General features: G+C 40.5%; 1 protein-coding gene across 1 annotated transcript in view; it reads left to right on the forward strand.

Moving 5' to 3' along the window:
• Positions 1-2308: 2308 nt before the first annotated feature.
• The window catches only part of SLC9A4 (solute carrier family 9 member A4), a 37181-nt gene continuing 13070 nt past the window's right edge, over positions 2309-26419 (forward strand). The window contains exons 1-8 of the mRNA XM_074930382.1: positions 2309-2603; positions 5717-6180; positions 12454-12713; positions 15824-16041; positions 20604-20806; positions 21936-22022; positions 23342-23412; positions 25714-25875. Of these exons, the coding sequence (XP_074786483.1) occupies positions 2324-2603; positions 5717-6180; positions 12454-12713; positions 15824-16041; positions 20604-20806; positions 21936-22022; positions 23342-23412; positions 25714-25875 (1745 nt within the window). The 5' untranslated portion in view covers positions 2309-2323. The remainder of the gene's footprint in view (positions 2604-5716; positions 6181-12453; positions 12714-15823; positions 16042-20603; positions 20807-21935; positions 22023-23341; positions 23413-25713; positions 25876-26419) is intronic.

Genomic DNA, 26419 nt, shown 5'->3' on the forward strand with positions numbered 1-26419 from the left:
AGTCAGCAATAGCTCACTCCAAAACTATGAGAAGGACTGCAGTGTGACAGTGCTGCATCCCCACAATAAAACTAAGTGGCACTGCACACAGCTGTAAATATGAGCTATCTTTCATAAATTATTATTTTATTATTATTATGTTTATATTTATTATATTATTTTGCTGTGATGTTGAGAAATACAAGTGAATTTTTTGTTATTTGAATTGTATTTCTTCTGGAATCTTTTTATACTTGTTTTCTAGAAAAAGATTAAAAAAGGGAAATCCAGAGGAAACTTGAAGTTTAATTTTCCTGGGCAGTCCAGTGGGACAAATTCAGACTCTTTAAATGAGTTATGTCCTCCTGTGGGAGCACCAAGGAAGTACCATGGGAGACTGCTACAACTGGGTATGCTGGAGGCATTGAGAAAAAAAGCAGCACTGCATCAGCATCTGATCCCAGGCATCTCCATCCTTCCTGCAGTGGGAGAAAGCATTCCTACCGGTTGTGAAACATTTCACACTCGGAGACATCTGAACATTGCTGATCCTGTCTGCTGCTGGTCACTCATGAATCCCACTGAACTTGTTGGTGTAACGGGTGTGTTGCAGTTTGAAATCAAAGTTCTGGTTATAACAGCTAGTAGGCTACCAGGGACTCTGAAGTCTTTCCCTTGCAGTCCTTTGGCTGCTCTCTCTCCAGTGTTCATATAGCTTAGTCTCAAAGCATCTTGCAGTCTGTGTGTGTATGGCTGTAGCTAAGTGAAATGCAATGTTTAGTGTTAAGAAAATCTGCATAGGAGAGACACTGATCTAGTGTTCTGCTAACTTTGTATGGCCTTCAAGTTAACAAATCTGCTAGGACCAGTATACTGAAAAAAAAGAACAACTGTCTTGCAAGCAGGCTGAGTATTATCTACCTAATTTTGTATTTTGTTCAAAGCCTTCAGTGGGACGACAGGTGGTGGTACTGCGGGGCAGAAATAGAAGTTAGTGCCTCATGTAGAAACAGGACATCAAACAGCATCACTGTCTGTACCACAGAAAATTTTAACACTGCATTTGCACCTGCATTGAGGGCTTAGTTCAGATCATGATAAGATTTTGAAGCAAATTTCCCAGTTGTCACCACTTACGGCCTTTTGCTTTGCACGACAGAGCATCACAGGCGCACAGACTGGATCTCTTTCCACAGAAAGTCAAGTGGAAGATATTCTCCACCCATGAAAGGACCAGCTGGCCTGAAAGAATCCCCTCCCAAACACATGCATTGTGGGTGTGGGGTCCTCAGTACTAGTTGTTTTAGGGTACGTCTCTGTTCTCACTGGTCTGCGCTGTTTTCCAACACAACCAAATTTGAATCATTTGAGCAATTTGGAAAATTTGTCAGTAAATTAAATTTACTCAATTCTAATGTATGTAATACAGGCTTTAGCAGCTTCTAATCAACATTGCTGTGTTTACACACTTTGTTATCCTAACACTAAACATGGTAGTTTTCGTGGAGGGGAGAAGAGGCTGAACATTTAAAAAAATGTTCCATAAGAGTGAATGTGGCATTGGAGGAGGATAATATGGTTGTCCAGCACATACCTTGCTGGCATGAGTAAAAGTCAAATACAAGACAACTCAAGATCCAGTTTTAGGCATGTGATGTGACTCAGACATTCCTCTCTGTTGCTAGAATGTGCTAAGTTACTAGATGCATTTAAGACAGCACATTTCTAAATGAGAAAGTAATTAGCATGGTCCTCCACCAGATGTCCCTACTGTAAATCCTGCAGAGTCCCATTTATTTACACACCAAGTGGTTTTGTTCCCAAGTGAGACGGGACCAGTGAGCAGTGCCAAGTGTGGTACCTGAGGTGCCAGTTGTGCTGGGGAGGCAGACAGGGAGTGAGGGAAGAAGAGGAAGGTCTGGAGCAGGCTCTCCTGCCTGCCAGGCTGCCACCATCTCTCCCACCTGATGCTATGCTGCACTTGCTGCCTGAAGGGTGTGCATTGCAGCTTTTTTTTTTTTTTTTTTTTGACAGTGGGAAGAAAATCAGAGTGGCTGGATAAATAATGGAAGTCGAAAAGGGTTTTTATTCCTTAACAGGGTGATGCTGTGGCCAAGATTTATCTGGGTCGGAGGAACCTGCAGAACCGGTATCTTCATACAAACTCCAGGTCTGTCTGTAATATAAGGAACAGGACAGGCACATTAGGGCTTTTAAAATGACCTCTAATAGGCAAATGAACCAGCCCTGAGGAAGAAGTGGCCGTGACCGTGAGCAGCGCGTATCAACAAGAGTGAGTGTTGCACACCTTCATGTACCCACTGTATGCCATATCTGTAATAAAATGGTCACAGCCCCAGACATGGGCTCTGCCTTGCTTGCACATGCGAAGCTTTTGAACTTGTGGCTGTCACTGTTGAGTCTGGTATACTGTTCTGCTGCTGCTTATGTGGATAAGCCCAACCTGAGCAAGAGTTTCTTGCCTCGCTATGAACGTGATCATGGGGGTGCTGTTGACTCTTCACAAGATACAAGGCTACATGTTTTCACAGTGGACTATGACTATGTGCAAATTCCCTATGAAGTTACTCTTTGGATCCTCCTTGCCTCTCTTGCAAAAATAGGTAAGTAGAAAATGGGATCTAGGGTCCTCCTACCTTGGCAAGAAGTTAAAAACATACCATGTAACCAAATATCTTCCATGCATTTTTGTAACTGGGATTGTTTTTTACAGCTTCTGTTCTCAAAAGAACAGGTGTGTTCTTTATCATGACAATGATAGAATTCCACCTCTGAACACTTTCAGCTTACTTAAGTAAATGTATGACCTCTAACCCTCATGTCTCTTGGGTTGTCTATGCTAGTGAGTAGCAATGGAGCTCCCCTACACAGTCCTGTCCATTGCTTTTTCTAGTCTTTAAACATTACAAGATATCAGAACTAACTTACAACCTGCCACAGCTGTAGAAATCAGTAACACCAGACAGACTTCAAGCGTATTGAATTTGGGGGAGAAAAGTGGGAAGAATTCTTCCATTGTGTGAATAATAGGAAACATTTCCCTATGAGTCTTTGTTTTACATGTTTGCTCTTTAAAGCGGCTCAGAAAGTGATACCCGAGGAGAGGCATTGACACTCAAAGAGACTGTAGGTCATTAGAGAGGTAGGGTGCCTTTAGAATACATACCAATACATCTAGCTTCTATTAGAGCTCCATGTAAGTATCTGAATGAAGACAGACAACTCATGGAGAGGCAGGAACTGCAATTAACACAGCAAAAAAGATTCACCATGTGTCTTACATGTTTACATGCTTGGGCTCCAATTATTTTGATCACTCAGAATTAATGAAGCAATATCAAATAAGTGAATAAGATGGTAACAATGTGAAGACCTGCACACATGTGATCTCTCTGTTATTCTGATCTTTCCATGGGGGAGCAGGCTGGTAGCTGGGACTGGTGATTTTCTAGAGATGGCCTGAAAAACATGTTTCATGTCATACTGACACAATTGACAAAAATTGTTACCTCTGATCATGATTTGCCAGTTTCAATCCAACTCCTATAAACAAATGTCTTCACTGCCAACATAATAATAAAAAATTGCAGAAATCAAATCTGTGATGTCATCAGCAGAGTATATTAGGAGTGAGCGTATTATTAATTCATAATAATTTATTTATTCATCATCCATAAAAGCACAGGACTTGCCATATGGCACATCTACTCAATATTCTTGTTTTGAGCAAGAAATAGATACTTTGGAAGAACTGTGTGATGCCTCCCAAGCAGTCCTGCTCCTTAGCTGGCAGTTTTCAAGTAATACTCTTTGTGATTAGAAGTGTGGAGCTACTGATTTCAAATCTACTTGGAGGAAAGATCCAGTCTGAATAATCTGGTTACCCATGGAAGAAGATTTCCGAAGTGTTAAAAACTATCAGTGTTTTATTCAGGTGTTATCTTCTTTCTGGATTTCAAGAGTTCAGGGTGGGAAAGATTTCTGAGGTCTTGAAAGGCAAAACAATCTCCGTATTCTGTAAAACTGACAGAAGATTTGAACATATTTTTGTTAATTAAAAAGGGAGATGAGTAAAGTTATGATCTTAACATACTTTTTGGTAAAAACAAATAGTGTCCTAAATAAATATACAAAGTTACATTAAAATATTTTTCTTTTCCTATACTTTGAACGTTGATAAGTTAAGGGTCACAGAAATGCAGTCTTGGCATTAGCTTCTAGAGTTACAGCATGAAGGTTGACCTAGCCTCAGGCATGGCGACACAGCCATTGGATTTATAGGTTTCTTAGTCTGCCTCATTCTTATTCTTGTAAATTGTGAAAAATTCCTTATATTTCTAGTAGAGGCACCTATCATTCACAATATGATTACATGGTTCCTGGTATAGTGTCTAGATGAGCCTTTGCTAGATATTATCTTAGTATTGGTATCATTATTTGTGTCAAATGGGAAGAATTGTCTGAACACAGCTGCAGTAGTAGTGTATCAAGGTGGGCAGGACAAGGTTCACACTCACAACTTTTATATGGTAAGCGTAGCCCTTTCTCTGTAAAACAGTTTGGCTACATCTACGCTTGTAAACTAAAAAGCACGCTGTCAGGAAGCTGTGTGTGCTCGTCCATACGATACCAGTGTTGGTGTGCTCCTTGGCTCCAGCCCATGCTGACAAGCGTTTTTCTCCCAGGCAGTGCCTGGGCAGACTGTGGGCCAGGATCTGTTCCCACATGAAGTTTGGATGTCACCACTTCTTGCTGGGGCAAGCATTTGAATTTGGCTGTATGGATGCAAGCTGAACATTTCTGCTTGGAAAAGTCTTTGGACTGCTTAGTTTGCTAGTGTAGACTCAGCCTTTACTCTAGTGAGTAAAAAAATAATCCCTTAGGACGTGTTCTTTTCTCAGATATTTGATGGCTGCTGGTAGTCCTTCCAACTCTGCTGAAATCAGTGGTTTTGTTTCAGCAAACGATTGCATACGGTTCTTTACAAAATATTGTTTACCTTATGTAGGAGCAGCACTTCTCCCAGAAAAGCAAGTTTAATCAACTTGTACAAAACCTTATGTTACTGTGGCTTGATTTCTGATGCTTTGGATGTTTTGTTGTTCATAACTACACAGACCCTCTGTCTGTGGATCACCTGGAGTCCATGCGATGCTGGAAGTGGACAGAGCTGAGCAGACTGTGGCATCTGAGCTGCTCCATGGTCCCTTGGGGGTCTCCACATTCCTGGTTGGCCCAAATCCAGTGGGAGCTCTCGAGCCAGGGACATTCCTCAGCATGGGGGAGCTGCCTTCAAACCTGCAGCCAGGGATAGGGGCCTCTGAGATGGAGGGACGATACTGTGCCTCAGATGTTTGGCAGTAACAGCTGGGTAGCAAGGATTCTTAAAGAATATTTTCTTTCCAAATTGTGGAGTACCATTTCAAAGAGGTTTTTGCATTCCTTGAAGCGGAGCTTAGACTCAGGCACACTTGCTCGGAAATTGAGAGCTGGGAGCGGAAAGAGAAGAGTTTCATGGCCAAACTCTTTCCCTGCTTTAAGAGATACAAGTCTGGGAATGTTGAATTTTGAAGGGAACAGTACTGCCTGTTTTTACATTCGTAATCCTAAGAGCAAAACCTGACTGTCTGAAGACAAAGTATTCAAAGGCAGACAAAACATCTGTCTGACATCAGGTTAATTTAAACTTGAATAATACCCTAATGTTTTATTCAAGGTTTCCATCTCTATCACCGATTGCCAAGACTCATGCCTGAAAGCTGCATCCTGATTGCCATTGGAGCGCTAGTAGGAGCAATCATCTTTGCTTCTGATCACAAATCTCCACCGGTGATGAACACAAGTATTTACTTTTTGTATCTCCTTCCACCCATTGTCCTGGAGGAGGGTTATTTCATGCCAACTCGCCCATTTTTTGAAAACTTTGGGTCCATCCTGTGGTGGTCTGTGCTAGGATCTCTGCTAAACTCCTTTGGAATTGGCCTCTCCCTCTATGGAGTCTGCCAGATCGAAGCCTTCGGCCTGACAGACCTGAACCTGCTGCAGAACCTGCTCTTTGGCAGCATGATTTCAGCTGTGGATCCTGTGGCAGCTCTGGTAGTTTTTGAAGAAGCCTCTGTTAATGAGCAGCTTTACATGATGATCTTCGGAGAGTCATTGCTAAATGATGGCATAACTGTGGTGAGTTTCTTTCTACTCCTTGTCTTTCCCTCTTTGGGCTCTGGTGACTTGTAGGGTTATTTGGCACAGGACAAGAGCAGCACTAAGGACATCCTAGATACTTTATTTATTTTATAGATACTGCACTCCATTACTCACAAGCAACTTTAATGTATGTAAAGACTACATCTTATATTAACTTCTTCAAAAACAAATTGTTTCAGAGCTGCTGGAAGAGGGAAGCACACACAAACACATTAGACATGACATCTTGCTCCTGCTTTCACTGAAGTGAATGGATAAGCTACAGCTGAATTTTCTGGTAGGATCAGTGTAAGACCTAGGAATGTTCTTGACATTGTGCAAGCAAATAAACAGAAATTTGTACTGCTTAAAGACTGAAAGCAGCAGGGATACCAATACAGGAGACCCTGCCTTGTCACATGCCTTAGAGAGAGACAGCCAGATGTGGAAAATCTCTGGAGGCCGCACTCCTTCCTCCAGCCCCTTCCAGGAAGTTCCTCAGGACCTTAGATAGGAATTCCAAAAGCCACTAATAATTTTGCATAACTCTATCAGTAAAATAATTTACACCTGACAAATGTTCACCTTTCTTGGCTGTCTTATCTCAAGTGTCCAGAAACAATGCTTCTTGAATAAGAGAGATTTTGTTCGTTTTTTGTTTTTTAAATGGGAAGAAGTGTTTTAACAGAGCTCCTTTTGCTAATTCTTTTCCCTTTCTCTCATTAGTTCTACTAAAACTTGGAGCAACCTGAAATTCTAGCTGTAAACCACAATTGGCAAAAACACTTAGAACACACATTTTTCAAGGAAGAAATTTCAAGCAGGAAATTCATTGCTCAGAAACCAACAGGACTGCTCATGTGCTGCAAGTTAACTGCAGGTTAAGGAGTTTTGCTAGATAAGATCTTTATAGAATTTAAATCACAAAAATCTAAAACACACAAAACTATTCAAATACTGTCATACAGGAGGTACAGCACAACTTGGACTTGTAAAATCTGTACAGAGTTCATTGCTGAAAGGTTTCATGGGAGAAGTGCAGTTCATGAGTAACGTGAAAGGGAAAAGAAATGAAGTAATTTCTTGCTGCCACAACCTATTGATTGTAAATCCTTCCTCTTGGTGAATCAGAGATGTAGGGCTGATGTAGAACTAAGGGACGAATGTTACTTTACATGCAAACTGCTTATCTGTTATAGTTGTAACCAAAAAATACCCAATGCATCTATCATTCCCACTTGTCTTTTTGGTTCTTCAAGTGCAGACCTCAAAAAAGTGATACCTCTTCCTCACTCTGGAAGAGCTTGTTTCATCCTTTTTGTGACTGGCTCCCTACCTTCCCTCCCCTTTGTTTTCAGCTGTTATTTATGATGTGTGTCCAATTCATGATGGTATTTACATGAGCTTTCAGTCAAGATCCTGTTACAGCATAAATGTGTAGTGACAGAAAGCCTTTAAAAACTGGTACTTAGGCATTCCTCAGCAGCGCCAGGTGTGTTAGCAAGAGAGATGAAAGGGTTATACACGGGGCGTGTTGGCTACGCCACTGTGAGCTCTCTTTGCCCCATGCACCTTCATCTGTGGGGCTTTTCTCATAGCAGCTATGTCGCAATCAGTTTCTCAGGTCCTGCTGATGCATCTCTGCATCACTCCTCATCCATTTTCTGGGCATTTAAGTTTTCAGAATCTCTATCTGTCTTCATGTTTGAGAAGACTGAAGTATTTCTCACCTGGATGGGACCCAATAGGTGGCTTTCTCCTCTCTGATATCCCACTTGCTTTTTAAAAGGCTTTAAAACTGTTTATCTCAGGTATCTTATCTTACCATTTCCTCCCTGCTTCTCTCTTAACAGTTTCCTTTGAGTTAACTCTATGTGTTTAAAAAGATAATATCACTAAGATATATTAAGCATACATATTTTTGATTGTTTAAATACAAATATCCCCTGGTTCTCTCCAGTCTGCTTATCAGCTTGAACATTTTTTCCCCCAGCAGGAAACACTGGTATGAATTTTGCAGAACTTTTGTATTGCATTTGAGCAACGGTAACTCCCTCTCCTATATTTAGCTCAATATCTTGCTATAAAATATTCATAAAATAACAGACTGTGGAATTAGAATGATGATTTAGGAGTTATGCCTTTGACCTAAGAGACTGGGACAAAAGTGGATAATTTACTCTTTTTACCTATTTCCCATTCTGCTCAGTAGGACCATGTCCATGGATGAAACAAGAAGGTTCCAGGTCCTGTTAACTGCTTATTTTCCCAGTTTCTTCTGAGCAGACTGTTAGCAATCAGAATAGCACAGACAGCAACAGAACTGGTCCTAGCATGTATCACACGTTAATGGAGTTTCAAAGCCGTGTTAAAAACAGTGATGTTGGTAAATCCAGTGCAGATTTCATTCAAACCGGAACATAGGTGGAGGACCCAGATTTTGCTGCAAAGTGTTTCAGGCACCTGAAACTCCTCTCTCACATATAGACAGACCATTTCTGTCTCAGCAGGAACTAAGCACCTGTGTGCATCAGGAAACATAATATTTCCCCTGACTACTTAATCTCTGAAGCTTGATTTTAGAAACACTGAGAACGGCTATACATTATGCTGTACTCAAAATGAAGTGGCAGTGACTATTTTCTCTAATGGTGCCCTCTCTTTGTATGCAATAGCAGAGTAGTTAAAGAAACCTACTCTGAGTAGTAAAAGAAATCTACTGTATAATGGAGATCCAAGTAAAATTAATTTCTTTATTTAAGGAGATTTGAATTTACCTCTCTGATGTTGCTGAGGAAGGCTTTGACCACTGGGCTGTATGGATGTTAGGAAGGAGGATAGAAATATTCTCTGTTCCTGCTGTTCAAGCTGACCCACTGTTTAGAGTAAAATTAAATGGATGTGGTCAGAAAGAGTTACCAGGGTGGAAAGAAAGAGTTATCAAAGCTTCCTGTGTTGGTGGTTAAGGCAGTCACTTGAAAATCTTTTTTCTAATGCTTCTGATGTGTATGGTACGTGCAATGTTTGTATGACATAGACAGCTGAAGCAGGGACTGGTCCCAGGGGAGGTTCCCTGTGGGCAACAGTGTCACACTCTTTTCCTCTCCCTGGCTCTAACAGACACCCTAGTGGTACACCACTACACAGGAGTGTCCTCTCCAAAAAACCCAAAGCATGACATTCTCAGAGTTGTTAAATGAGGCCAGCTATCAATCCATCCCTTCTTTTTTAGTGAACAAAGGCATCCTAAGCTGATTCAGGCTTTTCTACCATACTCCATTTACTGACACAAACACCGCAATGTAACTTAGCTGAACAGAACTTACATAGAGCCTTATATGACGCAGTGCAGGACATTGTACAGAACAGTTTACTCCCACAAAACACATTGTGAAAAAAATTGATATTATGTCATATTTCCATAATTTCTATTTTAATGCCAATTCCGTATATACCATACAGACACTTTAGGAACTAGAAAAATAGATAAAAACTTACGAAGCCATTTGCTGAGGATGATTTGCTTTATTCATAAGTCAGGATAGATTCATGCCTTGGTATCATTTATAAAGAATCACAAGTCTTAGGAAGAGGTTGAAGTCTGCAAGGAAGTGGGAACAGAGAGAAAACAGGCTTTGTAATTAAAAGCTATATGGTAGGTACAGTAAGGTTTACTTACTGTGGAGACATGAACCCTCTTTTCCTTATCTGCCACATTTCATACATAGACATCAGGAAAAAGCATCTCTGGGTATTTTTTCACAAAAAACATTTTGTTGTGCTTTGTCTGTCCCTCAGAAATATTATCAGTGAGCCTCCTGGAGAACAGGCTGCGTGACAGCTCAAGGTCATATGTTCCTAGCAGCAATTTAAGATTAGATAGTAGCTGGGGAATAATTATTATCCTAATGAGCTTGACTCTTCTACCTGCAAATATCTGCTTTAATCTTCTTAATAGCCTTCTGGATTTAACTATATGTAGAAGAAAGACCAAAGAAAACCAGATAAGACAAATGATTTTGGTCCGTTTTGCACTAACAGCTTTGGAGAGCTGGTGTCTTTAGATGTTCCCCAAATTCTCTTGAAAACTGAAGTGACTTTCATGTGTTACACACTCCCTGTAAACCGATTTGACAGGACTTAATGTTAACTGATGCTCAGCAACCTCTAAGACCTTTTTATTACTACACCACTCATCACTGTGTAAGCCTTCTATTAGTTTCTAAAAGATGGATGTAAGTGGAATATACTGAAGATTTTTCATCACAAATTTCTGTAGAAAATAAATTATTGATAATAAAAGTATAGTAAATTTATCTGCTCTAAAATAAATTATCTTTACAGACCAAATAATGCAGCAATGTAGCAAATTCAGTCTTTCTTCTAATCTGACATTGTTGGTTTTTTTTTTAATTTTTGTAATTTCAAGCTTTCTAGTCAACATATATGTGTGAAGGGTCTTTAGGCCATTTAGAGTGCCACAGTTTTTGGTTCCCACTTTGAGACTGACAGAGAGTTCTTGGGAAGGAGATTAAGTGGCATCAACCCCAAAACATGTTGGGATAGAGAGGCTGTATTTAGCTAGAGACAATATGACACTGAGGTTACCATTTCCCCTTCCCTTCCCTTCCCTTCCCCAAATCACAGAATCATCTAGGTTGGAAAAGACCTTGAAGATCATCCAGTCCAACCATTAACCTCACACTGACAGTTCCCAACTACAGCACATCCCTCAGCGCTATGTCAATCTGACTCTTAAACACCTCCAGGGATGGGGACTCCACCACCTCCCTGGGCAGCCCATTCCAACACCTCACAACCTGTTCTGTAAAGAAATGCTTCCTAATATCCAGACTAAACCTTCCCTTGTGCAATTTAAGGCCATTACCTCTTGTCCTATCACTTGTTACTTGGTTCAAGAGACTCATCCCCAGCTCTCTGCAACCTCCTTTCAGGTAGCTGTAGAGGGTGATGTGGTCTCCCCTCAGCCTCCTCTTCTCCAGACTAAACACCCCCAGTTCCCTCAGCCGCTCCTCGTACGACCTGTGCTCCAGACCCTGCACCAGCTTCGTTGCCCTTCTCTGGACACGCTCGAGTCATTCAATGTCCTTTTTGTAGTGAGGGGCCCAAAACTGAACACAGGAATCGAGGTGCGGCCTCACCAGTGCCGAGTACAGGGGTAAGATCCCTTCCCTGTCCCTGCTGGCCACGCCAGTGCTGACACAAGCCAGGATGCCATTGGCCTTCTTGGCCCCCTGGGCACACTGCTGGCTCCTGTTCAGCCGGCTGTCAATCAACCCCCCCCAGGTCCCTCTCTGACTGGCAGCTCTCCAGCCACTCCTCCCCAAGCCTGTAGCGCTGCTGGGGGTTGTTGTGGCCCAAGGGCAGCCCCCGGCATTTGGCCTTACTGAAAGTCCTACAGTTGGCCTGTTAGGGACTGTTATGATTGCTTTGAGCACAAGTATAGTGAAGACAGGATGAAGTGTCTTTGTGTTAGAATCAGGGGGAACGCCAACAGGGCAGATGTTGTACTGGAAGTCTATTACAGGCCACCCAACCAGGTCAGAGAGGTAGATTAAATATTCTATAGGCACTTAGGAGAAATCTCACAATCGCTTGCCCTTGTTCTTGTGGGACACTTTAACTTCCCTTCCCTGTCCCTTCCCTCTCCTATTTCCTTTCCAATTGCAAGTGATATTTCATGGTTTTTATGCATCAAGTACTATCGAAAAACATTTAACATTCCAGAGTCCACCTAATAAAGTGTGTCCAGTCTACTGATCATACAGACAATTTAAAAGTGATTTAACTCAAAAGTGTGATCTTTAGTGGCTGCCCTGTTCCATCCTGAGTCAGAAAGAGAACGTAGAGGGCAGAGCCTGGGGTTGGTAAGGTACCCAGACGGGCTTTCAACATCTGCTACAGAGACCAATAATTAAGTTTACCTTCAGAAAACAAAAAAGCATGAGCATTTTTCAGTTATCTCAATTGCATTTGATCCCCTGGAATTTTAGTCTTATTACACAACTATCTACCCTGCTTTTTTTTTTTTTTTTTTTTTTTTTTTTCTATTTTTCAGGACACTTAACAGACCCTTAATTCTGAGACTTGTTAAGAACGAGCTGAGATTTCAACTGTTACTTTGCTGATCTGTCTAAAGCAATCTCAAGCATATATATACATACACACACCCCCCACCCTCTATGAAATGAGTAGACCTTCCAGTGTCAGAAAGACACCTGACTGCTGTCTCCTTATTTTTACACATAGGTTTTATATAACATCTTCATCGCCTTCACCCAGATGCACAGGTATGAAGAAATTGAATCCATCGATGTCTTTGCTGGCTTTGCTCGCTTCTTCGTTGTGGGGCTGGGTGGTGTATTGTTTGGCATCGTCTTTGGATTTGTTTCGGCGCTCATGACTCGATTCACCCACAACGTTTCTGCTATTGAACCCTTGCTGGTCTTCATGTTCAGCTACCTGTCATACTTGTCTGCTGAAACCCTTTACATCTCCGGCATTTTGGCGTGAGTATCCCTTATGGCTTTTTGGATGCACTCTCAAGGGAAGTGGCATTGTTTTGAGGAGGTAGTTTGCTTAAGGTTGGTACAATACACACATTTTCAGTCTCTGGCCTCTGACTGCAGTCTTTGCAGTGGACAGCTTCTACGGGACCTGTAAAATGCAATGGTAACTAGGAAAAGCAAACCCACAGTCAGCATAGGTATAGAAGTACTACTGAGGAGTGCATATCTGCTTTGAAATTTTTTTAGATTTTTGCCCATTGGAAAAAATACTGCAAGCTATGCATAAAATGACTAGTGCTGCCACCATCTGGCTGATACCTCTGATAAGATCAGCAGAATGAGAGAATGATTTGATAATAAATCAGTGTATCTGTATTTATTTCCAAGCAGCATCACCATCAGATTACAAGAGAGATGAAAAGTAACAAGTATGGAAAACATAATAAAGAATGTCTGAGTTCTTGCTTTTGGATACAGCTGTGAACATCAGTTCTAATAGAATTGATTGGAATTACATTACATCTGAACAGCATCATTGGAACCAAAACTGGGTAAAACCAGACAAGTGAGAACATCGAGCACATATGCATACATATTCTCATGTGTATGAATATTGGCATTTGTATTTTGATGTAATCAGGACCGCCTGACATTGCAGTAATGTTGGGGACTGCTTCCTTAAAGGCTGTGATGGCATGGGTGCCCAGTGCAGAGAGAAAGCTGGCAGGTCTATCAACCACAGTAAATGCTGAGAGTGAGTATTGTGGGAATAGGGATGGAGAGACTTTACAATAAAACTGCTGGTAGGTGAATTTCAAAGATACCACACCAAACATCCCCTCAGCAGGGTAGAGTGTAAAGATAATGGGAACCTGGTGGTGGTAAATGCTCCAGCTAGTGCTGCTGGCTGCTGCAGACTCAGTGCCCAGCTGGTGGGTGGCAGCAGTCTTGCATGGCCTGCATTGGCTCTGAGCTTGCATGCAAGGTCTTGTGGGCCCTGGTGCTCCAGAAAGGAGTTCCCTTTATTGAGGACAAACCAGTTTAAACTCAAGAAAAACAAGCTTGTGGCTGTTATGTCCACACAGTTGCATTTACCTTCACTTGTCAAACCCTGACGTCATAGAATCATAGAATGATAGAATAGTTTGGGTTGGAAGGGGTATTTAAAGGTCATCTAGTCCAACCCCCGCCATTAAGTAGGAACATCTTCAACTAGACCAGGTTGCTCAGATCCCTGTTCAGCCTGACCTGGAATGTTTCCAGGGATGGGGCATCTACAGCCAGTCTGGACAACCTGTTCCAGTATTTCACCACCCTCATTGTAAAAAATGTATTTCTTGTATCTACTCTAAATATACTCTCTTCTAGTTTAAAACCATTACCCCTTGTCCTATTGCAACAGGTGGTACTAAAAGTTTTGTCCCCATCTTTATTAGAAGTCCCCTTTAAGTATTGAAAGGCCACAGTGAGGTCTCCCCAGAGCTTTCTCTTCTCCAGACTGAACAACCCCAATTTATTCAGCTTCAGAGCAAAATTTGCTTTGTAAAAATACATCTTTGCAGGATGGCCTCAGGAAGCAATATTTCAATATTTAACCATACTAAATAAGTAGTTAGACAGGAGATATGTTTTTCTGAGCAATTAGACAGAGCAGATGAGTCTTGTACTATGTTTTGCATATCCAACACATTTGCTGTGATTGAGGTGACTGGAGCCTGTAGTTGAGCAGGGTTAGATCTACTATGTAGTGAGCACTAATACCATATGGACAGTTTCCTACATGCATTGCCCAAAATACTGCTTCCTTGCCTATTCATTACACCAGACTACATAGCTCTTTATTTCTTTTGCTTCTTATTTTCACTACAGTGCTAAAATTATTAGTAATAGAAGAATGTTAATATAATTGGGATTTATTATTCTTACTGCTTCATTAAGGAAATTATTGCTTGTCTTAAGGATGGGAACTTATTGTCACCTTTCTGAATTATTGAGGAATTCATTCATTTTTCACTTGGATCATGAAAGTCTATTATGCATGTGTCTCTGAAAGTCAACAGTATTAAACATTAATGCCTAATGGCCTTGTCTTAGAGTGTCCTTGGACCTGCTAAATATCTCAGCTCCACAAGAATACCCTTGAGGTTTCTTCAGGGGAAATTAAATGAGCAGAAACTAGATGAAGGGTTATTTAATGGACAGTCAGCACTCTCTGAATTCACAAGTTTGGAAAAATATCATCACAAGAAGCCACAAAGACTAAAATAATATCAGTAGAAACTAGATAAATGATGGAATATGTTACTAGCATAGCACCCTATCTATCTATTACCTATGCCTATGGAAAATGAAGGGGGCAAGAGAAAATCCCCGTCAGTAGACTACTGCTCTATGTGATTGTTACCAGTATCTGTACTGGGTAGCAGCTGATGCCTCCAAACCAGGCTCTAGTCTTCACTAACTGCAAAGAGGTGGAAAACATCCCTTCGCTTCCTTAGGCACATTTGCTACAACCTGGGTAACTAAAATGGGGGAAGGGGACCTTTGTAAGGTAACTGAATTTCCCCCTGCTGTACAGCAATGGGCTGCTGTGGGTGGAGAGTCACTGAAGCTTACCCTGGCCCTGCTGATCTGACAGTCACCTGTCAGGGTCCTGCCAGAAGCTTTGGCCCTGGCATAGGACTACACCATGTCCTCCCACCACCACCTCAAAGGAGAAGATCACTAAGAGGAAGATGATGTCCCTCTAACTGATCTGTCTGTAGGCTGGTACAAAACTGACTTGCCCTCTGTTTTTGGTGCTTGGTGGCTGTGTGTTAGGCATTCAAGATAAAACGGACTTCGAACTGGGATGTGATACCTTCACTTCCTCATCAGGAAAGCTGACTGGCTTGCTTCCTTTTTCTGCATGCAAAATGGATTTCTAAAGCTGAATGAAATTGCTCTTCTATCTAATGAAGTAGCTAATGATACTGAAGAAATAAAATGCTTCTTGACATTAGGAAGGTCACAGACTGGTGATGGAAAGTGCAGATAATGAAGTCTGAGTTTGTTCTTAAGCAAAAAGAAAACCAGATTGTGGCTGATCTCTGATGTTTTGCTTGATGCAGGATGACAGCATGTGCAGTGACGATGAAAAAATATGTGGAGGAGAATGTTTCCCAGAATTCCTATACCACAATAAAATATTTCATGAAGATGCTGAGCAGCGTCAGTGAGACTCTGATTTTCGTGTTCATGGGAGTGTCTACAGTGGGGAAAAACCATGAGTGGAACTGGGCCTTCATTTGCTTCACTCTGCTCTTCTGCCTTGTTTGGCGGACACTGAGTAAGTTAGCTTTTGGGGGCAACCTGCTCTCCATCTCTGAGAGAAATCCTTTGGTGCAAAGGTATATTAGAAAAGTCTGTGCAGACTGGTATAACCAGTTTAATAATTAATTTACTGGGGTCATTTTACTGACAAGCTAATTTCACAAATGTAGACATGGAGAAGAAGGGGGAAAAATCCCTCAAACAAATCTGAATACCAGTCTTCAGGCACAGACTTCATGATTAGGTGAGAATGGAATATCTTAAGCAAAATTAAAATATTACCATGATTACACCTATATAGATGCTGACATCTTAGTTAACTATATGCCCTTGGGTAAATGGGCTTCATAATTATTTCACTGAATAGTGCAATTAACTAATTAGATAATGTACATTACCACACTTTTGGTGCTATAACACTATGGGTCCTGGGCCAAGAGTGCCAGAGGCACTGAAAAAGAGGAAAGGTGAAAATTAGCAGTGAGAGATAACGGAACAGGACTCTATTTCCTTCCTTATATCACATCTAGGCCAACCACACTATGCTACTGCTCCTCACAAGTCAACTCTGAAGTTTTAAACTGCTAGCAAGGAAGGCCTGTTTGGAGTTACTCCATTTCTACACACAGTATCTCCCCATTCCTGCAAAGGTCTCCTACTCTCTAATTGCTCCAGCACGGGTAGGGCAGTTTATAGATGATGTCATACAAGTTGTGGGACACAATTTCTCATCCTCTCCTGATGTCCAGGATGGGTTGACAGTACTGTTGAAAAAGAAGAGGCAATAAGAAGACTGTTTTTTTTGCTGGAGGTAGTAGCAGTCCTGGCACTGACTTCTTGTACAAAGTGCTCTTGTGCCTGTTAGTCAATTTACTGCAACTGTGGAAGCAGAGAGGCAAAGAATTGCCATCTTCTCCCTCATCTACTAGTACCATCCAACCAAACACTCTAAGAAAAGAAAGAATGACCTACTGGGTCAGACCAACCCTCAAGAGGTGTCTTCAAAGGAGCCTCCAGAAATGCTTATTAGGGAAGGCTTGAAAGACTGGCCACTTTCTGAGCTTTGCTCATCTCCCTTAGCATCTACAGTCACTGTGTTTGGGATGGGAGCGGGAATTGCTCCTTGTCCATGCTATATAAGGGTCTGTGTTGGTCCTGTTGCCCATGAATTATGCCATCCTTTTTTTGAACTTGAATACTCTATTCAGCATCAGGTTAAGTTACAGCTGCTGCAACAGAAAGCAAACGCATTTATTCCTGGAAAGGTGATGAATTATGGAACACACCCAATATGAGAGAACAATGCTTTTGTAATGAAAAATGTTTTGGAAGTACTACACATGAGAGGGCCAAAAATACAGTTATGCAGGCAACTTTATTTCTGACATTTTTAAACTTCTGAGTACCTGAATTGGTCATCTTAACAAAATTTTTTGTGTTTTTCAGTAGGATTTTTCATAGTACTTTATATTTTTTAAAGAAAATGAGAAATCCAAATATTCCATCAGGTGGCCTTGGAGGAGATACTCTGAAATTCAGGCAGCTACCTTGGCTATCTAAGTTAGTAGGTTAGATTCCCCATGCTTCATTTACAATCAAAGGAGGCTTCTCTGGAGCATCCTGTGGGGCAGAAATCTACACGTGGCACCTGCCACCACCTCGTCCAGCCTTCAGTCCTTGACTATATTCCCTTTACATACAGAGCCCAGGCTTGAACTCTAGGCATTGGCCCTGCATCATCTGCTATAGTATTGAAGAGGAACAAGACCTGTCATGTGATTCATGAGGGTGAGCTGTGCCCTGAAGGGGAAGGCAAAAAGGGATTGAGAGGAAAAGGCAAATGAGAGTTGCTAGAGACTGGTTGATGAATCAACTGGAAAATATGTTTTGTCTTCTCTACTACTTACAAAGAAGGAAGAAATGGCTGAAGATGTGAAGACTGAGGGCAGCCTTAACTGCAATGACCACGAGACTGTGGATGTTAAGATTCTGAGAGGAGTGAGCAAGCCTACAAACAGCAAAATTACAACCCTGTCCAGTTGAGCTGGTTGATAATGTGGGAAGGGAATTGGCTGGATCACTGGGCTCAAAATTCTGTCTAGGTGGTGGCTAATGGCATCCCTCAGGGCAGAGCACAGGGATCAGTATTGTTTTAATGTCTTCATTAATGACCTGGAGGATGTAATGGAGTGCACACTGAGCAAGTTTATGGTTGACACCAAATTGCAGGGAGCAGCCAATATTCTGGATGGCTTCCATTTAAAGGGACTTGGACAGGCTGGAGAACTGGGCTGACAGAAAGCTCATGAAGTTCGAGAAGAACACATGCAAGGACTTACATGCGTGTTGGAATAACGCCATGAACCTGTACAGGCTTGGAGTTTGTTAAGCAGCTCTATAGAAAAGGACCTATCTTGGTAGAAAACAGGTCGAGCACAAACCAGAACTGTGTGCTGGTGACAAAGAAGGCCAACTGTGTCCTGGGCTACATTAGCAAGTGTGCAGACAGCAGGTCCAGCAAAGTGTCTCTTCCTCTTTCTTCAGCACTGGTGGAAGTGTGTGCTGTCTCCAGACTGCTGTCTCCAATTCTGAGCTCCCCAGTATAGGAAGGCCATGGAGGTTACGGATCAAGTGCAATAGACGCCACCAGCCTGGTTAGAGACTAAAGCATTGCATATACAAGGAGAGTCTGAGAATGTTGGGTCTATGTGGCCTGGGGAAGATATAGCACAGGAGAGACCTTATAATTTTCTACAAGTATCTGATCAGAGGAGAGAGAGAATCTGGAGCCGGACACTTCTCAGAGATGCACAGCAATAGAACAAGAGGCAAGAGACACAAATGGGAACACAGGAAATTCTGCTTAGACAGGAGGAACCCATTTGTTAACATGAGTGTGATCCAATATTGTAACAGTGGCCCAGCTCTTCATTCTTAAAGGTATTCCAAGACTTGACTGGAGCTTTGAGCAACTTGACCTAATTAGCTCTGCTTTGAGTAGGGGCTTGGCCGAGATGACCTCCAAAGGTCCCTTCTAGCCTTCAGTACTATGAGTCTAACATTTGGGACCCAGGTGAGTGTTGACATCAAACATCTGAGATTAAGGTGCTATTTCTTAAATATCTCAGGTGGCTTATCTCTCAGTCAAAAAGAATGCCATACCAGGAGGAAGATGTTGGCTTGACCCTCAAAACCCATACACATTTCAAGACCTTTGACTTTTAAGCCTGGAAACCCTGGAGAAAGGCATTTATGCAGAGGAAAAAGAGGAAAAGGGAAACCTGTGAAGGTTCACGTACATTCATCTGAACAACTCTGTTATATAGGGATTATAGAAGTACTCAACAGTAGAAGTGATATGATTCTTGTAGGTTGACAGCAAAAAGAAAGCAATTAAATATTTGCGTGCTAATGCTGGACCAAGCATGGTCTCTTAAGTTTTTTAAGGCTTACTTTCAGAGTCTGTACTGGAATATCCTTCCAACCAAGACAGAAAAAGAGGTCTCCTGATATAAAAGCTATTTTTGCTGCCATATGTCCATCCTACTCTCAGACACCAAGGGGAGTGCTAGAGCTTTCCAGAGGAAGGAAAAAAGATTTTCTGTTAAAATTGTTTGCTAAAATGATTACATCATTTTCTCTGAAGCGAAGCTTGAATAAAGTAAAGAGAATTGGCCTGAAGATGATAACTCACATATGCAGTTTCAGTCTGATTAGTTGATGTCTAGCATAGTTATAAGTAGCCAAATAAGGTCTTATATAAAGTGGTATCCATCAACCTACAAAAAGGGGTACTGCCACTGGTCTTACGTATAATAATCCACTGAATTTATCAGTGACAGCTGTGTAAAAAAGCACCAGTAATTATCTGCATTTGTCAGCTTTTCCTTCAGTAATGTAACAGTATCCATACAAAACACAGGATACATGTTTCTTATGGAAGATGAAGATGATTAAGAAGAAATCAAGCAAATTGTTAAATGTAGACTATAAAGAAAAGATTCAGTCCTTACACAGCCACAGTCTGTCTGATTAATTTTAACTTTTATTAAAAGCAAAAGTAAATTTGAGAAATAAACATAGATTTAGAGACACAATAAACCAGAGGATTAAAAATTAAAATGCTATTACTCTTTGCCTGTCAGCGAAACTGTCCACAGGACTTGTTGGTAAAGCACTGTTCAAACACTTTGCACAGATACCGTGCAGAAAGCAGGAAACATTGCAAGGGAAGGCACAGCAAAATCTCTCATCTAGTGGTTTGTCTCGTCTCCAGGACGCTTCAGAAAAGAACTGTGTAACATAAATACAGAAAGTAAATCTTTTCCCCTAATCTCACTTCTAAACCACATAAGTGAATTTAAATCCTGAAGCAGTTAGGAACCACAATCTTTTCTAAGAGATTATTTCACACAAAACAGATTCAGTAGCTGGTCAAAGAGAAGCTACAAGAACCCAAAATTGAAAACAAAGGTCTGTCAACAGCTGCCTGACCCAAGTGGTCAAGTGGTTGTTTTGATTGAAATATTTTATTTTTCTCCTTACTTAATAACATTTGTGGGTTTTTTCCCTTCCTAGGTGTATTTACTCTCTTCTACATCAGTAACAAGTTTCGAACATACCCCTTCACCTTCAAAGACCAACTAATTATTTCCTACAGTGGCCTTCGAGGAGCCAGCAGCTTCTCTCTTGCATTCTTGCTTCCAGTGAATCTCTTCCCAAGAAAAAAATTGTTCATTACTGCTACTCTTGTAGTTATATATTTCACTGTGTTCATCCAAGTAAGTGTATTTCTTAATGGATTGCTTTCATGTGCTAAAGGTGTGTGAAGATTGCATTGAATTTACTCTTAAATTAGGACAAGATGTCATATATTATGTCCAGATTTAGCACTGCACTGTGTAATTAGCCTTTCAGGGCTTTTTAGGTGTTATTAAATAACTTTTTCAAGAAGTCTGTATTGAAAACTTGTGCTTTCTAAAACATTCAGGGAAAAGGAGACTTTGTGTCCAAAATCTGTTCTGTTCGTTCCACATGTGCTTCCTAATGCTTTCAAAATAAGCTTTTTAATTTACACTTCAGCATGGAATCATTGGCTGCTAAGGGTGCATATCAAACTAGAACAGAAAATACTATCACTGTTTTATGAGGGATTTTGAATTTTTTTATTATTAGCTTCATTATTCTTGGAGACCAAATGACAACATTTTGAAATCCTTTGTAAAAGAATATTAAAGTCAAATGAAGTAAGTAATTAAGATTTGTAAAAATAGGTGTCTGGTGTTACTTTAGATGCTGGGCTATTCCACTTGGACTACACTGCTGTACCTGGAAGAACTGGATCTTCTGGAGGTCTTGCACCCCATGTTCTATATTTTCTCATACAAATAAATATCTCAGATACCCTAGGATGCCAATGGTGCCTTTGGTTAGGCACTTAGATTCCACCAGAATGTTTCAGAAAAAAATGTTTCTATTTCCTCTTTTTAAATGCTATTCTGTAGCAATGAAGTAAAGAATAGGAAAGAGCTGAAAATTATTTTTAAGTGAAAAAAACTCAAAATATTTAATTCTGAAAATGTTGAAGTAAGAGGTTTCAAGATTGTAAGAACCTCATGAAGATGTTTTCTTTCAATTGAGTGCCCCTTTTGAAGAAGGTTGGCAATGAGTCATTTACTTTACACAGGTAAAACATGTTGATAAAATCTCACTTAAAAAAAACCTGGTGCTTTTTTTTTTTTTTTTTAAGTTTTGGAGTTTTAATTCTCTTCTGTAGCTCTCCATACAAGTAACAGATCATTCTAGTATCTAAGACACAGCTCTCCATTTTAATTAAAATGAAATCCTTTTGCTTTCTTTATGTTTTTCCTGAAAGATAATTAACCTTTCAACTCATTGTTCCAAATGCAGGGAATCACAATTGGACCATTGGTCAGATATCTAGATGTTAAAAAGACCAATAAAAAGGAGTCCATCAATGAAGAAATTCATGTCCGAGTAAGTTTTTTGTATCAGTAGCTGGGATCCTAAAAAGAAGAGAAAGGGTATTTTAAAAGAGCTGGACAGAGGGAGGCATTTGGTAGCACCAGTATTCACTGGATTTGTACTCTGAATGTTTTTAACAGCATTTGGAGGAAATCCTAGGCATAATTTTCTAGAATATGTCTCTCTTGTATTTATAATGAGTGTCATAATATTGTATCACCACTGTCATGGTGTAGCAGGGCCCTTAGTTCTTGATACTTATGACCATGGGAAGACAGAAGCATAAAGGTAGCATTTACAAAATGCACTCATCCTTCCCAGCTAGATTAGTCAGATGGCAACATTTGTTGCCATCTTTTGACCGGTTCTAGACACACTGACACCTTAGAAGTCTTTAATCAAGTTTTATTGAACTGAAATGAGTTGAACCATTGGTATGCAAATTTAGTTTCAAGTTATTTTGAGTAATAATCTTCTTCCCTCTCAAACATTTGCTGTGACTCTCAAATTACCATTATATAAAATAACAGAAAGCTGCTAAAACTGACTTAGCAAGACTATACAAAACATACATACATGCTGTCATTTTCACAATAGGGAATATATTTGAAATTAATAGACACATTGTACTTTAAAATAAAGCACATGCAGAGACATTAGCAAAATTAGTGTGTCTCAACTGATTTGATTTTGAAGTGCATTTCATTCTTACTATGCCAACTTTTACACTTAACCTTCAAAGGAATTAATATTTAAAAGCACCACTTATACCAATATGTAAGAATTGGCCATTTCTCTGACTGTTTCTATAATACTGGAAATGCACAAAATATGACTGAAAATTCTGATAGTCGGTAGTAATGAACTTACTACTCTCATGACAATTTGCAAAATCCACAGAGGACTTGTTGGTCAAGACAATGATTAAGGTGTGCAGTACCTGGCCCTGTGCCCCTCTCAGAGAGGTCACACATGCAAAAGGGAAACTTAGTTGATAGAACCAAGAATTTAGTTTTTGGTGTCAGAAGACAAAGAGGACCAAACAATTGGATACAGCCCTTTACTTGGGTATATATGTTGCCAGGTGATGGTGAGGTGATAGTAGACTGACAGACTTGTTGCCTCCATCAAAATATTGCCATTGCAGCCAAACATGGGAACTGCAAGAGTGGGATATTTGCCTTGATTTTTAGAGAAATGTAGACACTTTCAGAATTAAGTCACACTCTCCAATTAAAAAAATATCAAAATCCTGTCAACAATTCTGTATTTGTGGTGACATTATTTTTTCATAATGGCCACTTAAAAATTTTCCATGTTTGTTTCCCTAGTTGATGGATCACTTGAAGGCTGGTATTGAAGACATATGTGGACATTGGAGTCATTATCAGCTGAGAGATAAGTAAGCACCTCTTATTGCAGTCTACTATAATAAAATAGCCTATCTATCACGTAAAATACAATAGGTAAATAGAATAGGAAATCAATCTTGTACCCCATAAAACTAAAATAGCGTGAAAATATTGGAGACGTGTGCAATATCTCTTTTTAAAAAGTGAACTCCAGAGTAACCATTATCTCTTGGGATTGCAGTGCTTGTATATTGCCTGCTAAATTGCTTCTGCACAAACAAGAAGAAGATAAGCCTTCTGAAAGAAAAACAGCACATGAACTCAAGCTGCAGGCACCAGCCTGTGCACATAGCTTTGGCTTGAATCTTAGATCCATGGCAGTGATTCTTTAGGTCTGGATTTAGAACAGAAGCTACATAAGGTGTCAGTGTTACACTAAGTTTTGTTATAAGCCTCCAGAGCAAATATGATCCCTGGTTGGTGAGTACAGATTCAATATTAGTCACCTGTCCTTACAGGTCTTTGTATTCAGTAATATTTAAAATAACAATACTGAAGGCAATGGTTGAATTTAAATATCCAGTAGCATAAACAGATACATTCAAGCTGGTCTTCACTTAGAAATGCAGGACCTGTGCTGTGTCTTCTAGAAGCAGGATGAGGTGGTTTTGTGAAGCTTTGTGGCTCTTCCAGGCACTGCTCAGAAGAGATGGACCTGTCATTCTGGGCTTCCGTTCCCTTTAACTTTTTCCTAAGGAATCCTGTGATCATGCTGGCCATCACCACAGTATGTGAAGGGAAGAGTGGGAAGACACTAATCTTCCTTTTCTGCAAACAATGCATTATGATACCATGGGCTAAAAGCCATTAGGCTATGCCTAGACTTCTGTGCTGGACACCTCTGTCTCACCTCTTAGCACTGCCACCCCAGTAAACCACCTAGGAGTCTGCTGGCACGTGTGGCAACACCTTTCATAACCAAGTTTGTCCCAGTGGAAAGCAGGAATTAGGAGTGGGAAGAAGGCAGCCGGTTTGCACCCAGTTCTTGTCTCAACAGGGAATAACGATGCATCTAGGGCACATACCTGGATGAAGAATCTAAAATGTCCTCTTGGCTCTCACAGTACAGAGATAGCTTTAGTATGGCCATTGGGACCACACCACTGCCTGTGCAGTCAATAAACTAAACAAATCTCTCTTGGAGCTGTAGTTCCATTGAAGTAGCCTCATTTCCATCTATCAGTGAGAAGATGTTATTTCCTCTGATCTCACATCTACCCAACAGCTATGTAAAGGGAATTTTGTCCAAACTAGTATAAACGTAGTGTTTCAGTTCAGGGACAAATTCAGACAACACACTGTATGTGAAAGCATCTAATATAAAAAAGATTGCATTAAAAGGTATTCCCCAGACTTATCTTCACAACTTTAAAGACGTTTATCAGATGTATACAAAAATTAATTAACTAAGAGATGACATTTCAGGAGGCTTTCTGTTACACAGAAAAACATAAAGAGCTCTAATGGAAACATCTGTGTACCCATCTCTGCTATTAATGTATAAAAAACTAGTCTTTGTTAAGAAAAAGTACAAATTCTATAGTGCTTTTCCTAGTATTGTGGCGCATGTTACCTTGCTGTGGTAAACTGCTCCTTTGAAAGAAACGTATAAGAAGACCTGCTGTTGTTCTGCTAAATGTCTGCCTGAAAGCACATACCTGATCCAAAGTGTGCACACACACATTCAGATTCAAATTATGCCACACATTAGTGATATTTTACAATCTCCAGCATGCGAGAACATAGTATTTTGTGGTCCATTCAATTTCTCTGTTATTCAGAATACAAAGAAATGTATTTTCTTCAATTGTCGGGATTCAAAATTATCAGCAACATAATGGGCCCAAACTACTGTAACTGCTGGGACATTTAGAGCCTCATTGGTGGCTGGCTGAATAGGCCAGAATTACTGTAAGAGCAGCTGCTGCTGTTATGCCCTACTAGAATACAACATTTGTACAAAAGCATGGAGACTGGCTATATTCTTTTCCGACAAATGTGGCAGTGTTATATGCAAACACACATCCAGCCCTCTTTTTTTTGCTCTGATTGCAGCTTGTTTCTTTCATCTGGTGGGTTTTGCAATCTCCGTAGTCCAGTAGACTATGCCAAATGTCTCCCTAAAGGTCTCTGCTCACTAGGCCATCAGGAGTCCACAGGTGCCTCCAATCTGAATTCAGTTTCCACCACTGAATTATGTATGTGTGCATTTGAATGAAGATCAGCTTGTACCACAGCAATAAAACCACATTTCCTTTTTTTACACTTTGATTTTAATATCTCTTTTGCAGATTTAAGAAGTTTGACAATAAGTATTTGAAGAAAATCTTAATTCGGGAACACCAGCCCAAATCCAGTATTGTGTCATTGTACAAGAAGATGGAGATAAAACTGGCCATCGAGATGGCTGAGAGTGGCATGAAAATTTCAAAATCATCCACAGCTTCTTTACAGTGAGTACTGGCTTCCTGACCTTTTGCAGAGTAGGGACAGGAAGGAAGGGGACAAAAATGGCTAAATACCCAAGGGATTTTATGACTTCAATAAAAGTAAGAAAAAAGAGTTATGACAAGTGAAGTTGCTGGTTTGTGCTGGCAATTTGGTGGTCATCATATTTGCACTTTGCCTCTTTGTTCACAAGAGTAAAAATTAAAGTCAGGGATATTTTCTCTGTTTCTCCTAAATGATAGGCAGTTTTGAAGAAGAATCATGAGTCAGGTGCAGGAGTCACTCTGCTTTAAATCACAGCAGTGGTTCAAGGTGGCCATACTTGCCACTTATCTGGCCTGTGGGTTTTGCTCATCACTGCTAGGTGCTGAGACACCTGCAGGAAAGCTTAGAGCACAGGTCCTGACTCCATTATCCCAATCACAAATTTTTGCTGAGAGCAGATTTCCTTCTAACATTTGCAATTTTTGCTACTGCAGTTTGCAGTCCCTCAAACTGTCTTGCCATATTTTCGTACTTCCGTACCAAATTCATCCAATTAAACATTAA

Source organism: Athene noctua, chromosome 1 (assembly GCF_965140245.1).
Source record: "Athene noctua chromosome 1, bAthNoc1.hap1.1, whole genome shotgun sequence".
NCBI lineage: Eukaryota > Metazoa > Chordata > Aves > Strigiformes > Strigidae > Athene > Athene noctua.